The following is a 23,779-nucleotide window of genomic DNA, read 5'->3' as shown; positions in this document are numbered from 1 at the left end:
GTGAGGTACATAGCCAGGTATGGGCATACCTGCAGCACAGCTGACACAAGGATCAAGAATGAGAGCCTGAACCTCAGCTCCCAGCTGAAGATGGAGGAGGCCCCAACAAGGTTCCACACAGGTTAATCAGCTGCATTGTGTCAGTGTTGGTCTTGAGCACAGATGCCTTAACCCCTAGGATTGGGGAAAGAGGTTGCAGAGCCTGCTGATAAGCTCAGGGCCCTGACGTGGTTATCCTAGGAAAGTTTTCACTGTTTATGCTTGTAGTCAAAACCTAAGTTACGGCTTTCAGAACTCTTAATTACATCCACTCACAGCTGTAGAAAATAGCAATAATAACGATACTGTCCCTTGTATTCTAGAAATTCTGCTATTTTTTCAATTTCTGATTGATGTTATTTGCTGCACTACTGAGAGAGCCCAGAGAGGGTCTAATTAATGCAACCTGGAAGTTAACTTTGAAGTTCCTTTAACGAAGGAGGAAAGACAACTTTGGACTTGAAACATTTGTTTAGAGGTATAAGCAGTTAAGGAAGGTAGTTTTACTCCAGCATATTTCCCTGGGTTAGTCAAATGAAAAGCAGCAGTGAGACTTCTCTAGCACAGTACAAATACTGGCATCTGTTCATACCTAGAAATGATCTAGCACTTTAGGCATTTGCGAAGATTAAGAAATGGATTATATGTTGCTGTTGAAAGGGCAGGAAAATTATTTCATTTGATAGCCTGTGAAACTCTTTAGGTGGGCCCATAGCCCTAGTCAAGTCTGAGTCTTACTCCTCAATGCAGTAGCATAATATATCCTTTCTAGCCTTTACTGTCTGAACTTGCTTATTTCTCAACTAATTACTTTTTCCTTCAATGACCTCATAAAAATAGTAGAATGAGTGATGCTTCTGTCAATTTCCAAATATGCATTGAATAAATTAAAATTATTAGAAGGGACAGTTTCATGTGTATTGTTTAAAATGTTCTTCCTTGTTAACTAAAAAATTGGTAAGACCATAAAATAGAAGGGTCATTTGCCATACTGTTGTGGCTGGAGCTATTCCTATTATGCTGATGCTGATAAATATGCACACTAAGAGATTGCAGGAACCTCACAAAAACACATTAGCATTATTCTTCAAGAGGATTCACTGCCTATTTAGCGTGTTTCCAGTACTATTACTTCTTGCTGCCATTTCTAGTTCTGAATTGGAGTTTGCTTTTCTGCCTTACCCTCTTGAGTGAGACCTTCTGTGGAAGTGTAACATGCAGGTTTCGTTTGGGATGACTGATTCATCACTGGGTGAAGTGTCATAGTCCTAGCCAGGTATCAGTTACAAGTATTTATGCAAAGAGTGTTGGGACTTCTGCACGTTCAATTTAAATTAGTACCAGGAGCTGTTAAATACTCTAGTACAAAGTTAGATACTCGGTATCTTTTGGGACAGTGTTGCTCTCCCAAGCAATGTTTTTACTAAAGCCTTCATGAGAGCATACTAGGGATGTTAGTGGCCATCATTAAAACTTCAAAACAGAATGATACAATTTATTGTATGTCTTTTGTTTGAGCAGACTGACTTTTCTTCTGCTAGACTCTTGTAGCTGATGCAAAAGAAAGAGTAGACTTCACCACACAAAGTTAAAAGACCATGTGAGAAGAAGCATATGAGAAGTCATAGGAGTTGTTCTGTGGGTTTCCTGTTCAGAACTTGTATGAAGCACTACTTTAGAAATAGAATTTCTCTTAGGTATAGTTAGTATATTGATAATATACCACAAAAGGAAACAGTCAATTGAGGAACTTACAAGCAGTTCTGGATTTATCCAATATAACCTTGCAGTCTATGACAGTATCCAGCACAATTCACAGCAGTCTTTCTGCAGATACCAGAAGCACCGGGCAAGGCCAAATCTACTTGAAGAATCTGCTGTATTAAGTCCCCTTTCTTAGTTTTGTAAAGACTTGTGAAGCATTCTGTATACCTAAAGATTTTTCTACATCAGGGAAATGTTTCCTGGCACAGTTGAAACATGCTATGTTCCGGTCTCACTGAATCATAGAATTGTAGAATATCCTGAGTTGGAAGGGGCCCACAAGGATCATCTCCTGACTCCACAGAGGGCCACCTAAAAGTTAAACTGTATATCTAAGACTGTTTTCCAAACACTTTCTTGAACACTGACAGGCTAGGGGCCATCACCACTTCCCTGAGGAGCTTGTTCCAATGCTTGACCACCCTCTCAGTGAAGAGGTTTTTTTCCTAATATCCAATCTGAACTTCCCCTCATGCAGCTTTAAGCCATTCTCTTGCTTCCTATCACTGGACACCAGAGAGAAGAAATCAGCACCTCCCTCTCCGCTCCCCATCATGAGAACATTGTAGACAGCAATAAGGTTACTCCTCCATCTCATCTGCTCTTACCTGAACAACCTAGTATCCTCATCTGCTCCTCAAAAGTCATGCCTTCTAGTCCTTTCATCATCTTTGTTGCCCTCCTTTGGACACATTCTAATATTTTTATATCCTTCTCATATAGCGGAGCCTAAAACTGCACACAGTACTCAAGGTGAGGCTGCACCAGTATATTGGGACAATCATATTGGTTTTTTGGACTTGTTAGCTATAATGTGCTTAATGCACCGAGGATATGGTTGGTCCCTTTTTTCCACCCGGGCACACTGATGACTCGTACTGAACTTACGGTCAACTGAAACCCCAAATCCCTTTCTGTAGGGGTATACTCTAGCCTCTTGTCCCCCAATCTCTACCTTGATCTCTCATTGCAGGAGAGATCAACTGCCTCTGGTTTCCTTCATTAGAGATTGGTTGATGTACCTAGGAAACATTAATGACTTTAAGGATGAAGGTTCTCTCTGAGTGTTTCTACCCCTTGTAGTTTGTGATATGCAGCAGTTAGTCATCTTGGCTGAACTTCTTGAGAGCCAAAAGCACAACATCCCTGCAGATCTTATTTACTCTAGAACATAAGTTGGAAACGCACCATCTTGTGCAAGAGTTACAGTACTGTGGTGTCAAAAGAAATCTTAGTGTCTGCCATTCATTTCTATTCCATGTGATCCCTTCCCCAATTGTGAGTCTTATCCCTGTGCAAAGACATCTTTTTTTTTTTGGCATCTTTATCTCCCAAGAAATTACCACATGCCGTGCATCTGGTAATATAAGAAGACTTACCCTCCATCAGAGAAGAAAACTTGGGTTGTAAATACTTACGAATAACAATCAAGATTACAGATTTTCATGTGCTAGAATGTTTAGTCACTAAATAGAATTCAGAGCAAGGTCTTTATATTGATCATAACTTTACCAGTTCCAAAAGATTGGTTTGAAAATTTAAATCTTCTGGAGACTGGCTTTCTTTTTGTCATATATATTGCATGCAGACTACTTCCAGTTTATTGTAGGTGAGAGGCATTTTCATGGAAGAGTGGTAGATTTTACTTGGAGCCCTGAGTATTTTATAGAAGTTGGAAACATAGAAGTAGCTCATGTGATTTACATGGTGTACACATTCACATGAAGTATAACCTGTTAGGTGATTGTTTAAAGAGAAGATCCAAGATGTGTGGAGTTTTAGCTAAACTATGGTTTTCATCAGTTTGATTTTTCATCTATATACCTGATCTGAAAGTTGGTATGGAGAATTTCACTGCCCATGCAAAAAGGAGGAATTGTCCTTGACTTTAAGTAGAAAGACCATATCTGTATTGGATTAAAAACCTTGTTTAAACTTGTTACGTGATTTCAGAGTACCTCCAATAACACTTAAGCATTCTTCTTGTCTTGCTAGGTTGTAACATTTTGAAACCTTCATAATGATGAGGTCAGATTAAGTGAATGAAGTAATTTAATTTGCCAACTAACAAGTATGGACAAGCATAGGAATCTCGTAAGAATGTACCTGAAATCTGTGGAAGAACCCAGCCAAAACATGCATAGTAATTCTATTATTTCTCCGTAACAAAAATGTGACAAGAACCAGTAAGTAATTCTTGTCTGGATTGGAGAATTTTTCAGTGGACTTGCGGAGGGTCAATCCTGAGAGCAACCCTGAATGCCTTCAGTGAGCTTCTGTCTGGCTACCTGGTTCCCTTCTGTTCCATTGCACCCTCTTGCTCTGTGTCACTAGGTGCTACTCAGTTGCAGAATTGTTGCTGACTGGTGAAATACGTGCTATCAGAGATTGCAACTCTGACTAACTCTAGAGGTTGTTTTTGTGTTCTTTGGCGCAACAGCGCTTAGTGTTTCTAGGTTTTGGTTTTGTTGTTGTTTTTTAATATTGATTACACTAAAGGAGTAATTCTTAAGCTATTTGATTATGTTCCTAGAATATTTTATATGAATACAGAATGCAAGGAAATTAAAGTCCAAGCCAATTTAATAGCTGAGAAGTGCACTGTCCCTGATGTTGTGTAGTTTCCATTTCTTGAAATTCTTACACTAGAAATTATGTGCTCTAGGGTTTAACCAAGCCTTTGGACCGTATCCTACCATTGCTTCTGTTAGCAAGGAATTCCTATTAGAGAACACATACACTGTTAAAGAATATTTAGAGAGGAGTAGCTTTGTTTTTATTTATGGTTTTTTTTAAAGTTGCAAAATTCATTTAAGGAGTCAAGTTTCATGATTCGAAGGAATATGTTAGTAATACGATTTCAGAATGTGTCATATCTGGTATTCAGGGTAGTAGTCCAGCTCAGTTAAGAACAAAGTATTTGTGCATTAAGTAGTTGGAGAACAGAAGCAGTCTGTTCTGTTTCAAAGGTGACCTTTCATGTAGTTGGAGAAGTGGGTCCTAATTGTGAATGCTGAAAAGAATGGCTTCAGTGAATACTTGGCTAATCTTCTGGCTAACATTCACAACAAAGACCGTTGTGAATAAAATAAGCCATAGGATTGTAGGACCCAAGTGTTTGTTGGAGCAGCGGCATATGTTGTTTGAATGCAGTTCGTCAAGGTGAAGAAATACTTCAAAGGCCGTATATTTAAATGTTAAATAATATGTCTTCAAATGGCAGAATGACTGTCTTAAGACACTAGATTGCTTTCCATACCTGCATTCATACTTTGGAGATAAAATCACAAATGCTCAAGTTCTGAAGCATTTTTCCAAAGCAGTATTTGTATGACAAATAGATGCTCTCCTTAGGCTTGGTGCACATGTATAGAGCAGCGTACTTGGAATATGCCTCAGTATTCTGAGCCAGATACCAGATAGAGCATCTGGTTATTCTTCGCAGGTGTGGGGGTTTTTTGGGTTTTTTTGGTGTGTGTTTTTTTTTTTTTTTTTTACCTATGTTGGTATTCTGTTAGCTAGCTTTATCTCAACTCACCCTTTCCAGCATTCACACCTCTGTAGTCTTCTTTCATGTTTTTGTTTGGATGCTTTGCTTTGATGTCTGTTTGTTTTCTTCCTGAGGCCTCTGAAACAAAATCTTGTGGGTTCTTAAGGCTTGGTTTGATCTTTTTCTTTGTTTTTGTTTTTGCTCCCATTTTTCCAATGGTCAAGTGGCATGCTCCAGGTTGCTTGTCTCTTTCTTGTACAAACAGCCAATTTGGCAACAGGTGGGTGCATTTTGTGCTTAATGTTTGTATAGATTGTATGTTTCTCTTGATGTAACTTCTAGTTGCCTGCAGAAGTCTAAGCAGAAATCTTACTTTCTTTAGTACTCAGCAGCAATATACTGATGACACCATTGACTCAGGAGGTATTCAACACATCAGCCCTTGCCTGCTTGAGTCTTGAACCTTTCAATGTGGGTTGTCATCTTTTGCTCTGGAGCTGCTTTGGAGCTCCAAAAGCTGTTCTCTGTACTTTCTTTCAAGCTGACTTGGATGCTCTGTCTGCCATGCTATGAGTAAGCATGACAATCACAAGATGCACTTTCCAATTATGCAGATCTTTGTTTCCAGAGGGTATGGTTAACTTGATTTTTTTGAGTCCCTGAACTAATGATGTTCTCTGCTTATTGAAGGAGTTATAATACCATGTAACAGTCCCTTGGGATCTTGTCCTCTACTCTAAGATGACTTTTTTTTTCTTTACAAATACTAGTTTGGCCCTGACATTCAGACAGTTGTCTACCTGTGTCCTCCTAGCTGAAGATTTCTTCAGCCAAGTATTAAAACACAGTTTGTTTCTCAGATGCAGATCTTTGGGTGCATGTGATAAAATAATGCAGGCCTTCACCCCCTACGTGTTGGGAAACACGCGTCCTGAATCTGTTGTCTCTTATTTATTTGCCCAGTTCCCATACCCTTTTGGATGTGTTAGGACATTGAATCAGACATTTTCAGTGCATCTGGGCTGTGTGAGTTTTTTATGGCACTGGAAACTAACACCATCCTTCCAGCGCAGTAACTTCTTAAATCAGACATAATGGAGTAGCCCTTTGTCCTAATAGTGGGCTGCCAAAAGGCAGTTTGGCCCAGTAGAGATGAGCCTTTTAGGAGCATGTTGTGCATGTGTGATTCCTTGGCTCTCCTGAAGTCTGATCTAATTCCTGTGGTTCACTTCAGAATTACAGTTCTTGTTCCACAAACCCTGTTGTGACCTCTTGAACAGTTACGAGATTTAATAACTGTCTGAGCTACCACTGCATATGTTGCTAAACTGAATTTGCATTGCTGTAGGCTAGGATGTGTACTCTCAAGGACACATCTTTGTATTATAGTAGTGACTGTTTCTCTGTCAGTCACGCTTTTCCTGTAGATGTGGTGAGTTTGATTAGTCTCTGCAGAGAAATGGAGTTTCTTCCTCTTGCTTTTTTTGCCACTGCTAACGTGGTTTTTTTACTTGATGAGGGAGCTCATTAGAGAACTCTGAAGGCATAAGTCCTCTCTGTCTTTGAGGAGAAAAGTTTACACATATGCTTTCTACAACTTCAGGTAGTTTCAAATGCCTGCGTAGCATTCCTTGGTTATAAAGCAGGGCCAAGTGATGATACCGCAAGATCATGAAGAGCATGATGGTGCAAGACCTCCATCCTGTCAACACTTTCGATTGAATTCTGGATCTAGGTTTTTTGATCTCTGGAAATGGTGTAATTGTGGTCAACCTGCCAAGGTCAGTGTACATAGTTTTAACAAAGACGACACTGCTATGAGGTTTTTTCTTTTGGTGAAGTGACTGTCTTCGAGGACGAATGCTAATCCACGTTACACCTCTCCATCTTGGACAGTATAAGAATTCTGATTTCTGTCCTAAAGCTGCTTGGTGGCTAGGTGCTGTCAACATTTCCTGGTTGGAAGACTAATTATGCCCTTTCTTTTTTCATGAAGGAAAAGGAAAATGGGATGCTGAAATAGATGATCTAGAGAAAACACTGTAAGGATCATACAGACATAGTACTGAAAGTGCCCTAGCAAGTTAAAGCAGTAATATTTCACTAAGATGCTCAGATCAGTCAGAATAATTGCAAGGAACTCGGAAAGAGGGCAGCGCACTCTCTTTTTTATATTGCCATGAGTGGAGTGGGATAAGTTAGAGGTCTACCCCATGTGTAGTACTAGAGTATTTACTAGAAACAGTCTCGTAATATATATAGGCACATCCACAGTATCAGTGCATAGCTCACCTCAAAGAATAAGTGTTAAGGGAATATAACTTGTTTTTCTAATTTAACAGAGGGTTGGTATAACAAAGTGAACTGCCTGGCTGTCCAGGTGAACATATCTATCTTCACTGGTCAAGAACTCTAACAAAATTCTGTTTGTATCAGTGGCTTCATGAAAAGTTGTTGCACTCTTAAGCAGCTAACCGGTTTGAAGCAGCCACTTTACTAAAAACTATGCTCTTGCATAAACATTCAGGAATGATGCTGAACTTGGCAAAATAAAAAACGGAAATCAAAACCAGCTGTTGTGTGCTAGAAGACTGAAGGCTGTCTCCAGATTATCTGTAAACATGAAAGCACTGCTGATTGGGAACAAACATAATGACACTTTTTCAAAGACAAGGTCAATATTGTCATATAGAATTATTAGAGATGGGTTAGCCACACTTCTGTTTCCTTCCGTTAGTGTCTGCTTGCTCTTCTGCAACTCAGAAGAGGGAACCACTGTGTTTAAGGCATGCACGCTGAGTGAGGGAAGCAAATGAGCATTCTGCATTACGCAAAAAATTCTTAAGCTCGAGTATTTGCAAGGTGTGCGTGTTCAGTGAGAATTCACCTGTAGGTAATCCAAGTTCAGTTGTTGTTTAATAACTTCCTTTCTTGTCTTATATCTCATAACATGAAAGTATTAATAATGTGGATTCTGGAATTGGGATTCATGTTATAAAGTTGAATGAAATGTAAATGGGGGGGGGCAAAATTATAAAATGAGGTTTGGTTGTTGGTTTTTGAAATTTGGGGAGGGGCTGCATATTTGATTTGTGAGTGAAATGTGATTTCACAAATGAATGGTGAAATACAACTTACAGTGATTTTTGTCACAGAATCACAAAATGGTTGAAGTTGAAAGGGACCTCTGGAGGTCATTTGGTCCAACCCCCCTACTCAACCATATATCACCTAGAGCCATGACCATGTCCAGATGCCTTTTGAATATCTCCAAGGGGGGAGACTCCACCACCTCCCTGGGCAGCCTGTGCCAGTGCTCGGTCACCCTCACAGTAAAAAAGTGTCTCCTCATGTTCAGAGGGAACCTCCTGTGTTTCAGTTTGTGCCCATTACCTCTGGTCCTGTCACTGGGCACCACTGAAAAGAGCATGGCTCCCCCTTCTTTGCACCCTCCCTTCACGCGTTCATACACATTGATGAGATCCCCGAGCCATCCCTTCTCCAGGCTGAGGAGTCCCAGCTCTCTTGGCCTTTCCTCATATGCTTCAGTACCTTAATCTTCTTAGTGGCCCTTTACAGGACTCTCTCCAGTATGCCCATGTCTCTCTTGTACTGGGCAGCCCAGGATGGGACAAAAAAGGAAACTGTTACTGGAGATAACATTCTTTGAAAATGGTTTTAAACCCATATGTAATGCATAATAGTAAAGAATATTAGTGATGCCCTGTAAGAGGCATATTTAACAATGACAAATTTACATAAGTGCTCCTAGTGAAACTTCAAACTATAAAAACTGTATTCTGTAAGTAACAGCTAGAGGTACTTGGTGGGGCTTGTAATTTAATAAAACAACGTAAACGGAGGTGTCTGACAAAGAAGTATCTAAATTTTGTGACTTCAGCTGTCTGAAGTCAGGACTTTCTACAGCATCTGATGAAGGCAAATCTGTGTCAATTTGTAGCCAGAATGCTTTGCTTTCAGACAGGTGGCTTTATTAATGTTCTGAGGAGTGCTGTAGTCCTCTGAGCTTTTTTGTGTGGTTAAATAAGAAACTATAAGTAGTTGGTATCAGAGTATTTTTTCTTAATGGTCACCCTGTAACAGTCATAAGCTGGTTCCAACAGGGCTTCTGGAGTATGATGCTAGTATATGTAATGGCAAATCAGTGTTGATTATGAATAAAATGCTCAGTGGATCCATTTTTTTTCCTACCTAATGCTGAGTTCCAATTTACTACTTAATTTCTTGCTAAGAACTCCGCTTGTGATAATCATCTGCTTTCTTCTTCTTGACTCTGTTCAGCCTTGAATTTCAGCAGTAGATCATTTCTAAACTGAAAGGAAGCAAGAGCTAAAGGATACAAGTACTTACTTGTATCCACTATGTGGATTGAAGTTGGGGTTTTTATAAACCTCATTACAAACATATCCCAGAGTGTTTTCAATTTATAAATGCCTGCTAGTGACTTAGGGTATGAGTTTTTCATATTGAAATTTAATTGTAAGAAATTATTTTAAATGATACAATACCAATTTTTTAAACTGCCAAAATTATTTTGGGGGTTTTAAACACTGAATTTTGCAAGGGACAAAAAATACCTCAGACATGAATTTAAGAAAGAAATAAAACTAATTTTCAAATATTGTTTCAGAAATTCCTTCTTTCATATTAAAAGCTAAAATAATTGGAAAAGGTAAAAAAGGTAAAAACAAAATATAATTGAAAATCAGAAACACCAATTATGTATAGTAAGGATTGTAATTGTTCCTCAAAAAAGCTACTACTAATAATTCTGCATGTTTTGAAATGTTTTTAGTGGGCCTTCTCACCAGCAAAAGGTACCTGAGATCATAAGGGTTCTGCTGTACCACTGTGTACGTTCATATACAACTTCTCAGTCTGTTTCTTGTCACTGTAGTATCTTGTAGCCTAGCTTTATTACGTAAGGTGGAGACAAAAAAGACATAATTTTGCAGATGATTTGCTGAATTTGCAGCTAACTCAATGATAACAGTTTTCATCCATTTCTTTTGATATATTAGCATTATAAATTGTTTCCATAAATCTCAGCTTGGCTGCAGTATCTTTACTCTTTGGAGAGGTAGCAAGCGAAGAACAGTTTCATTTTGTATTCTTCACTTCCCTTCCTTTTCCTTCTTCCCCTTCTTCCCCCCTCCTCCCTCCCAGGTGAAGGAAAATCAAACAGAGGGATATATGAATAGCTTTAGATTGGCTGATGCCAGGATGGAGGGCTAGGAATTTCTGAGGTTTTTTTTTTGTTTTGCTTTTTATCGCGCTATTTTTCTTTTAGATAACAGGTACTGGAAAAGTTAATCAAAGAGGAACAATAGTGTGTCAAAAGGAAAGTGGAATCATGAAAAGTTTATTATTTTATGGTTTTATCTCAGAAGTTAATATTTCAAGTTAATATTTGAACAAAATGAGGCCTATAACTATTTTAAACTCAGAATTTTACCCCAAAAAACCAGTCACAGTATATATATTTTAATAAATACAGTTTAATAATATGCTGTTGGACTGTTTAATTTTTATGCCTCAGGGTAGCACTGAGCACTATTTCTACTTGTAGAAGCTTCCTCTCGTTAGTGTAGTACATTCTCTTATATAGCACCTGTTTTAAACTCCAAATCTGAATCTACAAATGTAAAACCTGACTTTTGAAATATTTGCTTTTTTGAACACTCTTCTTTAAAGGACCTATCAGGATCTCTCCCCAAAATGCTAGAAGCTTGAAGGATAAGGGAGGAACAATGTTGCATGGCCCAAACACATGTGCTTTCGTCATTAGCAAGGTACAGCATGACCTCATGTTGACCTCAAAGGTAAATCGCTAACAGGGAACAATTATACATGCCTGTGAAAGCAGCTTAGTTTTGAACATAATCAAGACAATAACTTCAGTGTGTAGAATAAAATTAAATTTACAACTCTGTCTGTCTGCCTTTCTCTTTCTCTCTCTTGTCTCTCCCCAAGTCTCTTCTTGAGAGAATGTTGTGTTTTTTATATATGTGTGTGTTGCGAAAGAAAATTACTTTTCTAGAGGTCATAATAAATTCCTAAATATGGGGAACCCAAAGGATCTTGTATCCAATTTAGTCAAATTGTACATCTTACAATGAAATGCTCTTTTTAATGGAAAGGTTTCATTTGCTGTCTAGAGTATTGATAATTGCAGCCTTCAGAATGTGGTGTCTATATTACCTTGGGGAATCTTGTGTAGTTCTGAAATGTATATAACATTTAGACTTCCAGGAAAGTTTTTTAAATATCAATAGGTTAATTTTTGTGTGCTTATCTTAGACTGCCACACAAAGCTATGACATTTTATTTTTTCGTAGAAGACTGTAAATATTCGTTAGCGTTATGTGATACATTTCTACATATGATGGAATATGATCTAGCTAGCAGTTCTGAGCTTTTTGGAGGAGAATTGCTGCCAGCATCTTGGAACTGTTAGCCATATCTGTCCCATGTGATTTGTATAATATAATTGTTTGACATGAATTTTATTTTCTTTTTTTTTGCTAGAATGAGAGAGCATATTCCTTCTGTGGAACAATAGAATACATGGCTCCAGATATTGTAAGAGGAGGAGATACAGGACATGATAAGGTATGTTCTATCTAAGTTTATTACTGAAAAGAAATTAATTCTTTAGGCAACCCTGTTGTTCAGTTTGAGGGGTTTTTGTAAAATGTGATAGTGTCTTATTTAAACATGTCTTATTTCACGTTGTCCTAAAATAGATTATTGCCTATATTTAAAAACATGAATATGATGTATTTTCAGTTTTTAATCTTTAGTAAAAGGCATATTTTGTAAAGGTATTGAGGCTCATTTGTGTTCTATTCAAAATTTGTTCTAAACCTGCAGTGGGACAAAAAAACTTAGCTGACACTTACTTCCTTTTAAATAAAAAACTATTTAGTTCAGAATGGAAAAATGGCTGTTCCGTGGCTAATTCTGATATATTTTTTAAATTGTACATCAGGGAAATCTATTATCTTTCTTGAAGCATGGAGTGGGTTATTAATGTTATAGATGTTCTCAGATTGTAAAAATTAATTCTGTTTACCTTGAGGCTCAAGTTTTATTATGAATTAAAGTGTCAGTAATTGATGGGAAAGATCAAGACAACTGTAATTCACAGATGATATTTGAAACCAAAAAAACCCAACTCACCGAAAGAATTCTACAGTATTCCTAGATAAATTATTCTGATTATACTGAGAAGTTTTGGAGAATATTTAATCTCTGGATTTTTTTGCTGTAGGATTGAGTTGACTTGTCTTTGTGTTAGGGGTCACGGAATATAGTTGATCACAGTTCCTCTTATAAAAGCCTTTTTAAGCACTGGAAAATGTTATGTCACCCATCTCCTTTTTCTAGACTAACTGGACTCAGTCTGACTTTGCCTGAGAAGGTTTTTTATCCTTCTCTGTGCATTCTGCTTCTCTTTTGGTCTGAGTTTGCCTGTATATTTCTTCGGGTAGGGAGCACTATAGTGGGCACAGTGTTTCAGCTAAGAGTTGGCAGTTTGAAGTACAGCAGAATGATTACCTCCCTGATTCTTCTATTAAACATAAAATAGAATGTGCTTTGACTTTTCACTTAGTCATTGTCTCACACCTACTTTGTATTACACTATAACCTCTGCATCTTTTTCTACCGTACTGCTTGCCTAGTCATTATTAAAAATGGAATTTTATGAACTTATGAATTGAAGCTTTTTCCTGCACTCTAGTTCTTAGTTTAGTCTTGCCAGTTTCAGAGCATCTCTCCAATGTGTCAGTCACTTTGAATTGTGATTCTGTCCTCTCACGTGCCTACAAATTCAAATTGTTGCTGATTTAAAGAGGAGTCTCTGTTCTGTTATCTTTGGTTCTATCTAATACTTTCATTAGATGTAGTGCAGAGCTATACAGTATTCTGTAAGAAATAGCTTCGCAGTTTCATACCAAATGTTAGCTGATAAATAAGGGTGATTTTTCAGTTACCTATGTGATGGTAATTGTTTACACCACACACTCTTTGCCTCACCATTGGCAGTGTTATGTGATGCAGTGTTAGAAGTTTTTTAGTGTATTTCATATTTACTGCGTATCTAGCAACTCAAAGATCTTATTTAAAAAAGAGAAAATGGGATTGCTTTAGTATGCTATGCTCTCATTAACCAATGTGTTTGATTTGTAATCTCTTCTAGATAGCTGTATTTTTGGTCTAAAAGACTTACTCTAGTATTTCAGTATTTATTTTTTTAAAGTTTGATTTCTGATTCTGCAGATCCTCCTTTTCTTTTGGAAAAACACATGCCAAGAAAAAATTCTGGGATTTTCTCTGATCATTGTGTATTTGCAAACGTAATTACTAACAGTACAGAGACTTCTTCAGCTAGTTCTTCTAGGCAGTCTTGGCTGATTTTGTCTATCTTGAAGCAAAAAAACTAAAATGTGAGGCCAAATTGTCATCACTTCACTAACTGTCTTCCCATGTTGTATTAATGTTGTTAACGTAAGTAAAGCAGAACTTCAGTTTCATTGATTTGCAAATTTCGTGGAAGTAAAACTGAGAAGTTCAAACACCTGTAGTTAAATTAATTTTGTTGACATGACTAAACTGATTCCTTTATTATTCATAGTAACATCTTCTCTTTTGAAAGAGAGAAATATTTTGTAAGTTATGAGGTATCAGAGATATTAACAATGAACAATATGATTAATATATGAGAAGCCAAAGATCACTTGTGTTACCAGGGAATATAAGATAAAATTCCGTAGCATTTTCAGGTGCCCTCATTAACTGTGATCTGTACTCTTAAATTGTGCTTTTTGAAAGTTCCTTAGTTTCATTCTCAAGCTCCTAAAAGCTCAGGTTCCACTACTTCCTAGCGAGGCTTAGGTTCCTCTGTTATTTCGAGTGCATTTTAGAATTCTTATCATTTCACAATGGTAAAAATAAAAATTAATTCTGGGGGGACTACTTTAGTAGTCAGTGGAAAGAGTTCAGCTTGAGAAATTAGTTGAATTAGTTGAATCAGCTAAGTGGAGAGATTTCAGAATAAAATTATCATAGAAATTACGTCCAATCAGTACTGCAATTGTTTGTGCTTTATTGTATCCAGGTTTGCCTTTTTATTGATAGGTGGGCTCTTCCTTTGCTAGTTGCTTTCTGGGTGCATTTTTTGTTCCTTCTTTTGTTAACAATTTTACTTCAACGTATCTTAACATATATAATTATTGTTGTTCTATAGGCTGTTGATTGGTGGAGTGTTGGTGTTCTTATGTATGAATTATTAACAGGAGCATCACCATTTACAGTTGATGGAGAGAAGAATTCCCAAGCAGAGATTTCTAGGTAAGATTCAAAACAGTAAAGTAAATGTGCTTGCTCAAAGTGGTACTTATGCCATAATACGTTTTTTGAGAGTTTTAATCTAAAATTTAGGAAGAAAGTAACATTTTTAGGTGTTCAGTTCTGTTTAACAGAATGACATCTGGAAGCAGATAGGTTTTATTAATCTCAGGAGGTTATTGTAATAATAGAACTGACCTTTACGAAAGACCTGTGTTGTTTAAACTACAGTGGAACCACAGCTTTGTAGATATTCAACCCTGTTGCATGTTTACTGTTGAAAAGGAAGTCAAATGAAATACGAAATGATATGTAAATAGAATTATCACATTCAAAATCTTGATACATAATGAAACATATATTTAGCTAGAGAGATTTTTGTCAGCTCTTGCTAGATCACTCCATCAGACTACAGGTTTAAAGTGTCAGGACGTACCCCACTCCCACCTTTTTGTCACAGGTAATATTTATTTTGTTAGTGTATAATGTGAAACAAAGAATGTGATCTTTTCTAGCCATACTTGCATATCTGAGAAGAAATGAAATAACCTATAGCATTCTTATATTATACATGTAAACTTTTCCTGACTATCAGCTTTGTTACATTCAATAACCTCTACACTTCAGAGGTTTGTTTTCAGTACCCCTGTAAAAGCATTGGAGCATTTTAAAAAGACAAAGCAATAAGCTTGCCCAAAACCCGGGAATCTCCCCCCAAAACGAGCATTTCCTATTACTGGATTTCTCTTGGAGCGGGAAGTTGAGGGCTTAAATTGCACAAATTAGTAACCGCTGTCAAGATCAGCTTGTAAGTCCAGTCCCCAAACTAAGAATAGTCTTGCTTCTATTGGAATGTATTACCATGGTTCTGACCCTCACCAGAAGTCACCTGATATTTAAGGTTATAATGGACAACAGAACATACATAAATTATTTAGATAATTTATTTTACTTCTGTTATAAATTCAGATGATTTCTTGGAAGGTTGAGACCTGTTTATTGGTTTCTACATCTCTACCAGAACAGGAGACTTAGAGGGCCACTAGAAAAAATACAGGAGGGGAGGGGAATCCATTAACAAAACAAAATTCCGGACTTTACCCTCTTGGTCATTATGACAGTTAAAACTTCTGTTAACTCTTTCTGACCTATTTAAGGTTAGAAATTTTGTTGATTGCTTACTTATGCCATGTCCGAATTGGTAATTTTGACTCCCAAGATTTACTAAATGGAACTCTGAAGGAGTTACAAATTTTTTTGAGAGAACCTTGACCTGAACTTTACAGATACAGTTTTTCCCAAAAACTGGAAAAGTTTTTAGGTATGTATTCTACAGGATTTCACTGTCTTTTGGTACGTCCTTGTGTACTCTTTAATATCTTAATCTTTCTGATAATATAAGATTAAATTCAAAGCTGAGAAACTGCAAGGTTGCTAACATCCATCCTCTGCTGGCTAATAACGTAATTTCTGATCTAAATTTAGTTGTGGCAAGTTTACTGTGTTGTTGCTCCGTATGCTTTTATTCTGGTTGGTATTCATGCTACACATCTACAGACAGCAATTCTGTAGTCTTTCAGCTTTTATTTTGATAAATTTAGGAGGTAAATTCTTACAGTTTTCTGTATTTAAAGATGTTCCCCAGTCTTCCTGTTTCCTGAAGAAGCCTTTTCTTAACTCAGCTTGTGTTGTTGTTTCTTACATATGGACAATTTATTCCTGTTGATTTTTCAAGAGGGTCTTGTTTAAGGGAAGTAATAATTCACCATCTGAACAAAAAGATATTCCTTCCTTTTTTCTTGGGTTCCTCTTGTTGATGCCAATGATGGACGGATAGATCTAATTCCTTCTCCTTTTCTATCACTTCCAACTGATAAGCCCCTATTTTGTACCTGAAATCTCCCAACTATATGACTGCATTTCAGACTTGATTTCATCTGTCTTTACTTCAGTTCTCATAAGACCCATGGTTTCTGGATCCTTTCCATTGATAGCAATTTCTGTGCTGGATGACATCCGTTTTGTGTGTTTGCCGTTTATTATGTAATGAATGTTATGTTCCTTTTAGGAGTGTGGCTGAGCATATGAGAACATTGCTGTTTTCTCTGTCCTGGCTGCCACACTGAGTCATGTGGAACCTTCTGGGGAATGGTGGTTGCTGCATGCTTTGGGGAGCAACGGGAGTGTGTTTGGGGCTTTCCCTGAGTGGGGGGTAGAGCAGGAGGAACAGATGTGAGATATAAGCAGGCTGTGGTGCTCCTGCAGCCCAGGCAGAGGGTGAGAAGAGTAGGGTGCAGAAATACATCTTAGAGAAGATGGAAAGAAAACCTTTTTCTAAGGACTGAAGGGAACTGTGTAGAGTTTGCTGCAACTTGGGAAGCTGTTGAGCTACTCGCTAGAGAGCATCCCTGAAAGAAATGATCCGCCCTTCCCGACATGCTAGCCTGTTAAATTTAGAAATTCTTGTTACCATATTCATGGCTTTTCAGAAATACCCTCCTTGTATTTATCTCTAGCATGAGTACGCTAAGATCTTTCGAGAAGTAACAGCTGAATTGTCAGTACCTGTCTTTATCCTAAGCCTGTCTGGCCTAGAAGCTATGATCTTCATTTCCTTTTTTCTTTGATAATTTTGTCACTGGGGGTACATTCACAATTTATACTTAATGTGCTTTTTTTTTTTGATAATTCTTTCAATTATGTCTGCAGCCTTTTCTATAAAGTTTTCTGTTGAATTGGGATGCAGACTCTTTTACACCTATATTTAAATAAGTTCCAAATTCTCTCCCTGACTATCTTTGATTTTTCAGTTTTGTTTCCTCTCTAAACTGCTGAAAAAATGAATTGCAGATAACTTCATCAGATATTTACGGTTGCCAGTGGTAATGAAATCACTAACACTGTCACAGAGGTATGAGTTGGTACAAACTTCTTTCTTGATGCCAAAGGTATTCTAAACAGAGATTGTATTCCCTAACCTAAATATACTTTAACTTGCCAATTGCAGCAGACTTAAAAAATTCAGTTTTCTCTTACTCAGTCAGAAGCCCTGAAAGCATAGTTTCCATGGCCTTTCATTTTTCTGAGTTTAAGGAAAAAAGTCGTCTTCTAAATGAATCCAGGTCCTTCTTTTATTTTACCTAGGTGGGAAGTAATCTTACATATTTTTAGATAATTTTATTCCCTTGTGTGGCACAATGGCTATCTGCTGTTAAATTTGAGCACGAAGTTTTGTTCTGAAATATCTCTCTAATGGACAGTTCAGTTCTTCTGTCAGAAATAGTTACTGTGTGGTTTCTATCTTTTTTACTCTTTCTGATGAGAGATTGTGTTCAGTTCTTTTGTTCATAATCTTTTTGACAACACTGCGGACTTCTCTTTCATGGCAAGTGCAACTTAAGTGCATACTTTAATTTTCCCTGTCTCTGTCTTTCTCTCTGAAGACTCTTTTTGTTCACATGCTTGGTGTTATGGGTTATTAAACTTGATAAAAAAAAATTCACAGAACTATTAAAGTATCCCTCCTTTTCTAGTATGCCCTCTGCCCTTTCTTCTCCTTTCTTCCCAAATCTTCCTTTCATTTGAGAATTCTGGACTTCCATTGCTGCAGAGCCGTGGATGGGACCCATCCTGCAAAAGCATAGGCAAGGGCCGGGTTTGATTACAAACCCAGTATTTTCAGTTTCACTGTGAGTTATTTGTAGTGCTGACTTGACAGACAAATCCATTTTAGGGTGTTCACTTTTGAGTGCCTTGTCATACATACAGGGATTTAAAATGAGCATGAAGTTTTTTGGAGTATTATTTTGCTGTTATGCAGGAGCTTAGAAAATCTTACCAGCTTTGGGGTTATGAATAGATAGATATCTGTCTTTTCCATTTTTATACATATATCCATCTATAAAATAATCTGTAGAAGCATATAATAACATGTTAGCATACTAATGCTAATAGCAGCCTATGCTCTTTATTTGACATAGTTGGTTAGACTTTATTTAAACTTCATGGAGGATGGCTGAAAGTTGACCATCCGTTAGATGTTATCAAGATACTTTGTCCACAATTCTGCAAGAAACCTTTTCTTAATAAAACTGTTGGGAAGATGCATAGCAGGTATATACTGGGATTGCCTTCTTTATTCTCTGCCTGTGAAGACTCCAGTGATTGCTAGATCTTTTAAAGGACAGAGCAGTCATTAAATCCAACTTGTAATTTGCATGTTCTCTTCTGGAGTTTCATCCTAGAGCTTATAGCTGTCTACCTAGAATGTACAGCATTTACATGCCTAGACAGGAGTCTAGAGTCCAAGAACTGATAGACAATAATGTAATGATGCTTTTCTAACAGATAGCAATGAATTAGGAAATCTCTGCCACATGAAGGAAACCATTTGATGCTAGACTTAATGTGAATCACATCACATCAGTGACTCTGCCTGCAGATCAGTTCAACCTTTCAGTAAAGCAGATGGTTTTAAGAATGTCGTAAGTATTGCATCAAAGTCTCTGACTTGCCTAGAACTGGGGATGCACACATAAATCGACTGCTCAAAGCTAGAACAAAAGAATCCGGTATTAGTAGTTCTGAGATGACAGGGTATTCAGTAGAGTTGTTCTCAAATGTGAAGGTGAAAGCTCTGCTTTGGAAACTTGTCCCTCTGCCCTTTAACAGGGTTACAGCTTGGCATTGCTTTCTCTAATTCCCTGAACATCAGGATGGATATGTATCTCTGTTTATAATGCAATTCTGAGAGCACTGATAATAGACTATAGTAACAGTTCTAGCATAAACCTAATGCTTCTGTTGGTCAGCTATGGTGATCCTTTCAGTTTTTTGTGATCTGATTGTGTCTTTTACCTGGTGGAAGCAAAAAAGCTTCAGGTTCTGCACTTTAGATGTTTTATTATCATCTCTTCCACAGTCAGGTTCAGGCATCTGCTTTCAGGCTAATCACAGTGGAGGGTGAAAGCTGGCTTCTGTCTCAGTATCGCATATTTTATGTCTGTATCTTGACCAAAATAGTTGAGTTTTGTTTTTTTCTCTGTCTATAAGATCTTTCTTTGGTTGGCACCTAATGGTTACCACTTCCTAAACATTTTCGTCCTCCTTCCTTGTAATCAGTTGTGTTTCTCACTGTTACTATTTTAAACAAGTTAAGTAGCTATGGTTTCCGATAATGAATTGACACTAATTTGTTCAAGCACCCCATCTTCAGTTAGTTTTCCATAGCTTATGCTTTACTTCTCAAAATGATCACTCAGTGGATATATTTAATAGTAATTTTTATAATATAGTTTATAGATTGGTCAAAAAAGATCAATTGGTCAAATTGGTCAATAAGTCAAATTGCCAAATCGGTCCTGTTGTCAATAGGTGTTTTCATATTCTTTGACATAAATTGGATTTTCTCAGCTCTGCAGTGCATCAGAATTTTGACTAGTTAGCTGTTTACAGAGTTAATTAAAATGAAAAATTAAGAAAATACCTTTCAGCTTCAGGCTAACAGCATGTTTTCCCCTTTCATTTTATCTTAACCATTGGGAGCAATCTGCTGTTCGTGCTGGAAAACTCCCAGCGACACTGTTTGTCTTTATAAGGCCTTTATCGAGCATGCAAGGGCATTTCTGCTCAAGTCCTTAAGATTATCACCCTGGAATGAACGAGGTCAGAATCCTCTTCAAATTCTCTTTAGACTGACACTGTAGTATAAGCCTTTGGCACATGGTTTTTGCATTTCTGGTTGGTTTTAAATACTATGCCTTCTGTAGAAGGATGTTTTATTCAGCCAGCAAACACATATCCCATCTCTACTGCTTTGGTAAAGAACAGATAAGAAACCTGTGGTCAGACTATGTGATTTTTAAACTACGAGTTACCATAGATCAGTGGTGGCAACTCTATGAATTTTTCATAACAAAATCAGTGAGTTCTTTGGCGGATTTGTCAGGCTCAGCAGCCTGCCTCTGTTACACAGGAGTGGCTCTGAAGATATTGGTAAAGAGGAGGAGCATCTAAAGGTCAAGGTGTCATTTCCCTACTGTATCCTCCACTCACTGAAGATTAAGCATCTCCTCCTCCTCCTCCTTACCGTTCATTAGCATGTCCTTCGCATTATCATGTATGCTCTCGGTCTGTAGTATTTATGGGAGAAATTCATCAGAACTTAAGTTCCTTCAAAACAATACCAAGGGTAAAATGCAAATGATCTAGGACTTTGTCGTGGTTTAACCCCACGCAGCCGCTCACTCACCCCCCCTCTGGTGGGATGGGGGAGAGAATCGGGAGAGCACGAGGAGGAAAACCCCCCGGATTGAGATAAAACAGTTTAATAATTGAAATAAAACAAAATAGAACAGTAATAGTAACAGTGAGGACAACAACAACAACAGAATATACAAAGCAGGCGATACACAATGCAACTGCTCACCGACCACCGACCGCGTGTCACGAACTGCGGCGAGCCCCCGCCCCGGTTTTTATACTGAGCATGATGTCACCTGGTATAGAATACCCCATTGGCCAGCTGGGTCCACCACCCCGGCTGTGCTCCCCCCTCCTGTGCGAGCATCACCCAGCAACAGCCAAAGCATCAATGGGCCATCAATGCTCCTTTCATACCAAACCCAAAACACAGCACACCCCCCAAGCTACTGGGGAGAAAGTTAACTCTGTCCCAGCCGGAACCAGGACAGACTTCAAAGTGATAACGTCCTTGACCTATGCAAGGGATGGTTTCTCTCAAAGTGTTTTCAGTACAGCCAGAGTGCTCTCATCAGCAGGGGTAATCTCAGCTCAGAAGCATTGTACTAGGCTAGGAGAAGCAGAAAATACAGCAAAGTAGTCCTTCAGCAGCTTTGACCATAGTTGCCACTTAGGATACTTAATTCTTCCTGCTTGCTTCTGTCTCTGTTACCGGACCACATAAACATGAAATGTGCAAAAGGATGGAGGTGATTCAGAAAAGGAAAGGAAGGTTGATGCTAAAGGCCATAGCTTCTTTTCAGAAGCAGAGACATCCCAGGAAGGACTCTGACACACGCAGCTTCCTTCCTCTGAACACTTTATGGGCTGCTGTTGTAGCCTTCAGTGACTTACCCTTCAGTACAACACTTCACTAATGTTGTACTAGTGAAGCCAGACTCTCTTTACTTGATCAAGCTACTTGATTAGTCTTCGCCAGTTTCTGCTTTTTCACATGTTGATCCCATATGGTCTTTCTTTTCGGACAGCTTGCTTTCCATCCTAATTAATGTGTATACAGCCTCACGTACTTCAATTCCATTATAATTGTAAGTAGTTCTTGGAAATTCTAAATAAATTAGCTTCATTCTTCACTACTTCTGTAGCGTGGTTCTATGAACCAGTCCAGAGCATCATGAATCGGCAACATCAAAAGTATATCTGAATGAATGCCACTGGCGTGTATAAATGCAGCTTAAATGGAGTCTGCTTGTACAGCATGGCAAAACGCTGCCTTCTCTGCAGTGGGCTCTAGGAGAGTCAACAGATGGAAGATATCTCTCAATATAATCATAGCTTGCTTTTCACATAGCTAGATACCACTTCATTGTTAATTCTGCCTATAAAAAGAAATAATATAAAACAGTAATCTTGGCAAAAGGCAGGAATTACTGATGCTGTTGCCACAGAAGTTTTCCATTAGGTAAAATACAGTGTTACACCAAACTATTATTGGCAAAATATGTATGCTAATTGTTTTGACAGATATAATCTTTATAGGGGATTCCTTCCCCCAAGAATTTAAGGAGTGGTTTCTACCCAAAGAGCAGAATGTCAAGTGATAGGAAAAGTTACTTTATAAACCTGTCTCAGTTTCAGCTGGGACTTTCTGCTCAGTTACCACATCAGTGGTACAACCGATTGCAGTTCTCAGGCTGACCGAAGACATGCAATATGTCACTGGAAATTTGCAATTAGAAGGATGAGACTTACTAGTGTTGTTACTGCAGAAGTACTTTTGGCTAAGCATTTTCTGGTAACTTTGCAGTGCAGGGTTCTATAAAAGACTTTCCACTGCTTGTGTTTGTTTCACTCTCTTTTTCTTATGTGAATGTTTGTATTTGTATCAGAAACCTGACATGCGGGCAAGAATCTTATTGCTAGCACTTATCAGCATCACTACTACAGAGACTGATCTTCTGGGGCTGCACAGAGAAATTGTACTCATTTTTTCTCTTTGTTACCCATGTTACCAATCATCCCAATTCAGCATCTTTTTTCAGAGACATTTTCAGATTTTTATCTGTCTTGGCCATCTGTAATCTGTGACAATTTTCAGACAGAAAAATGCTCTAGAATTTCTCTTTTGGATTCTAAGGAACATCCCAGAGTCTCAATCCCATTGCTTTAGAAATCAATTAAAAAAAAAAAACCTGACTTAAGGTTTTTTCCCCCCCTTCTGAAACCCCAAAGAGAACTTGTCTCTTTCCAGGATCTTTGTAATATACCTTTCTGATTCTCTCATCAGAAAGGTTGATAAATACATTTCCTTGGACTCCTCTAACTGAAGTGATTTTCAAGCTGAGAAGACATTGTAGATTTTGTTGGCCCTCCTGTAAATGAAGTAATTTTGCTATCAAATGTCCGGTCTTCTGTCTTACAACAGGAAGGTTTTCTTACTTCCTTACCCGCTTCTCCTTTCTGAATCTGGATGATTTCTGAAGAGGCTGAATCTTTACTTCTCCACCAGTCCTACACTGTAAAAATCCTCTTGTTTAGTGATGTTTAAATTTGGTATTAACATCTCTAATTAAGAAATCGTTTGGCAATATTGTGCTTTCTTCTCGTTTTCTGTAAAGTGAAGTGTGTCCAGAAGTTGAAGACAAGGCTTATGGTTGCTGTGACTTCTGCTAGCAGAGTGGCTGTGATTTAGACCCTTATTGTCAGATCATCCTTACATCATTTAAAGATACAATCCATCTTAAAACTCAGACTGTATTTTCCTAACTCGCTTCAGTGTTGTTTAAACCAAGAGGTTAGCTTGCTTTGTCTTTTTGTTTGCTTGAAATTGAATACTACGTCAGTAGAAACGACCCTTGGGATATGTGCATATTGAACTTGTTTTTGTCCTTCCACATTGGCAGGACAAGATTA

The 23,779-nt window shown here is 37.9% G+C and overlaps 1 protein-coding gene across 1 annotated transcript in view; it reads left to right on the top strand.

Moving 5' to 3' along the window:
* Nucleotides 1-23,779, top strand: part of RPS6KA5 (ribosomal protein S6 kinase, 90kDa, polypeptide 5) — a 68,604-nt gene that overhangs the window by 24,738 nt on the left and 20,087 nt on the right. The window contains exons 5-6 of the mRNA XM_009583171.1: nucleotides 11,843-11,926; nucleotides 14,565-14,668. Coding sequence (XP_009581466.1) covers nucleotides 11,843-11,926; nucleotides 14,565-14,668 — 188 coding nt within the window. The remainder of the gene's footprint in view (nucleotides 1-11,842; nucleotides 11,927-14,564; nucleotides 14,669-23,779) is intronic.

This window comes from Fulmarus glacialis, unplaced genomic scaffold (genome assembly GCF_000690835.1).
Source record: "Fulmarus glacialis isolate BGI_N327 unplaced genomic scaffold, ASM69083v1 scaffold8158, whole genome shotgun sequence".
In the NCBI taxonomy this organism is placed as follows: Eukaryota; Metazoa; Chordata; class Aves; order Procellariiformes; family Procellariidae; genus Fulmarus; species Fulmarus glacialis.
This window is presented reverse-complemented; position numbering and strand designations above follow the sequence as displayed.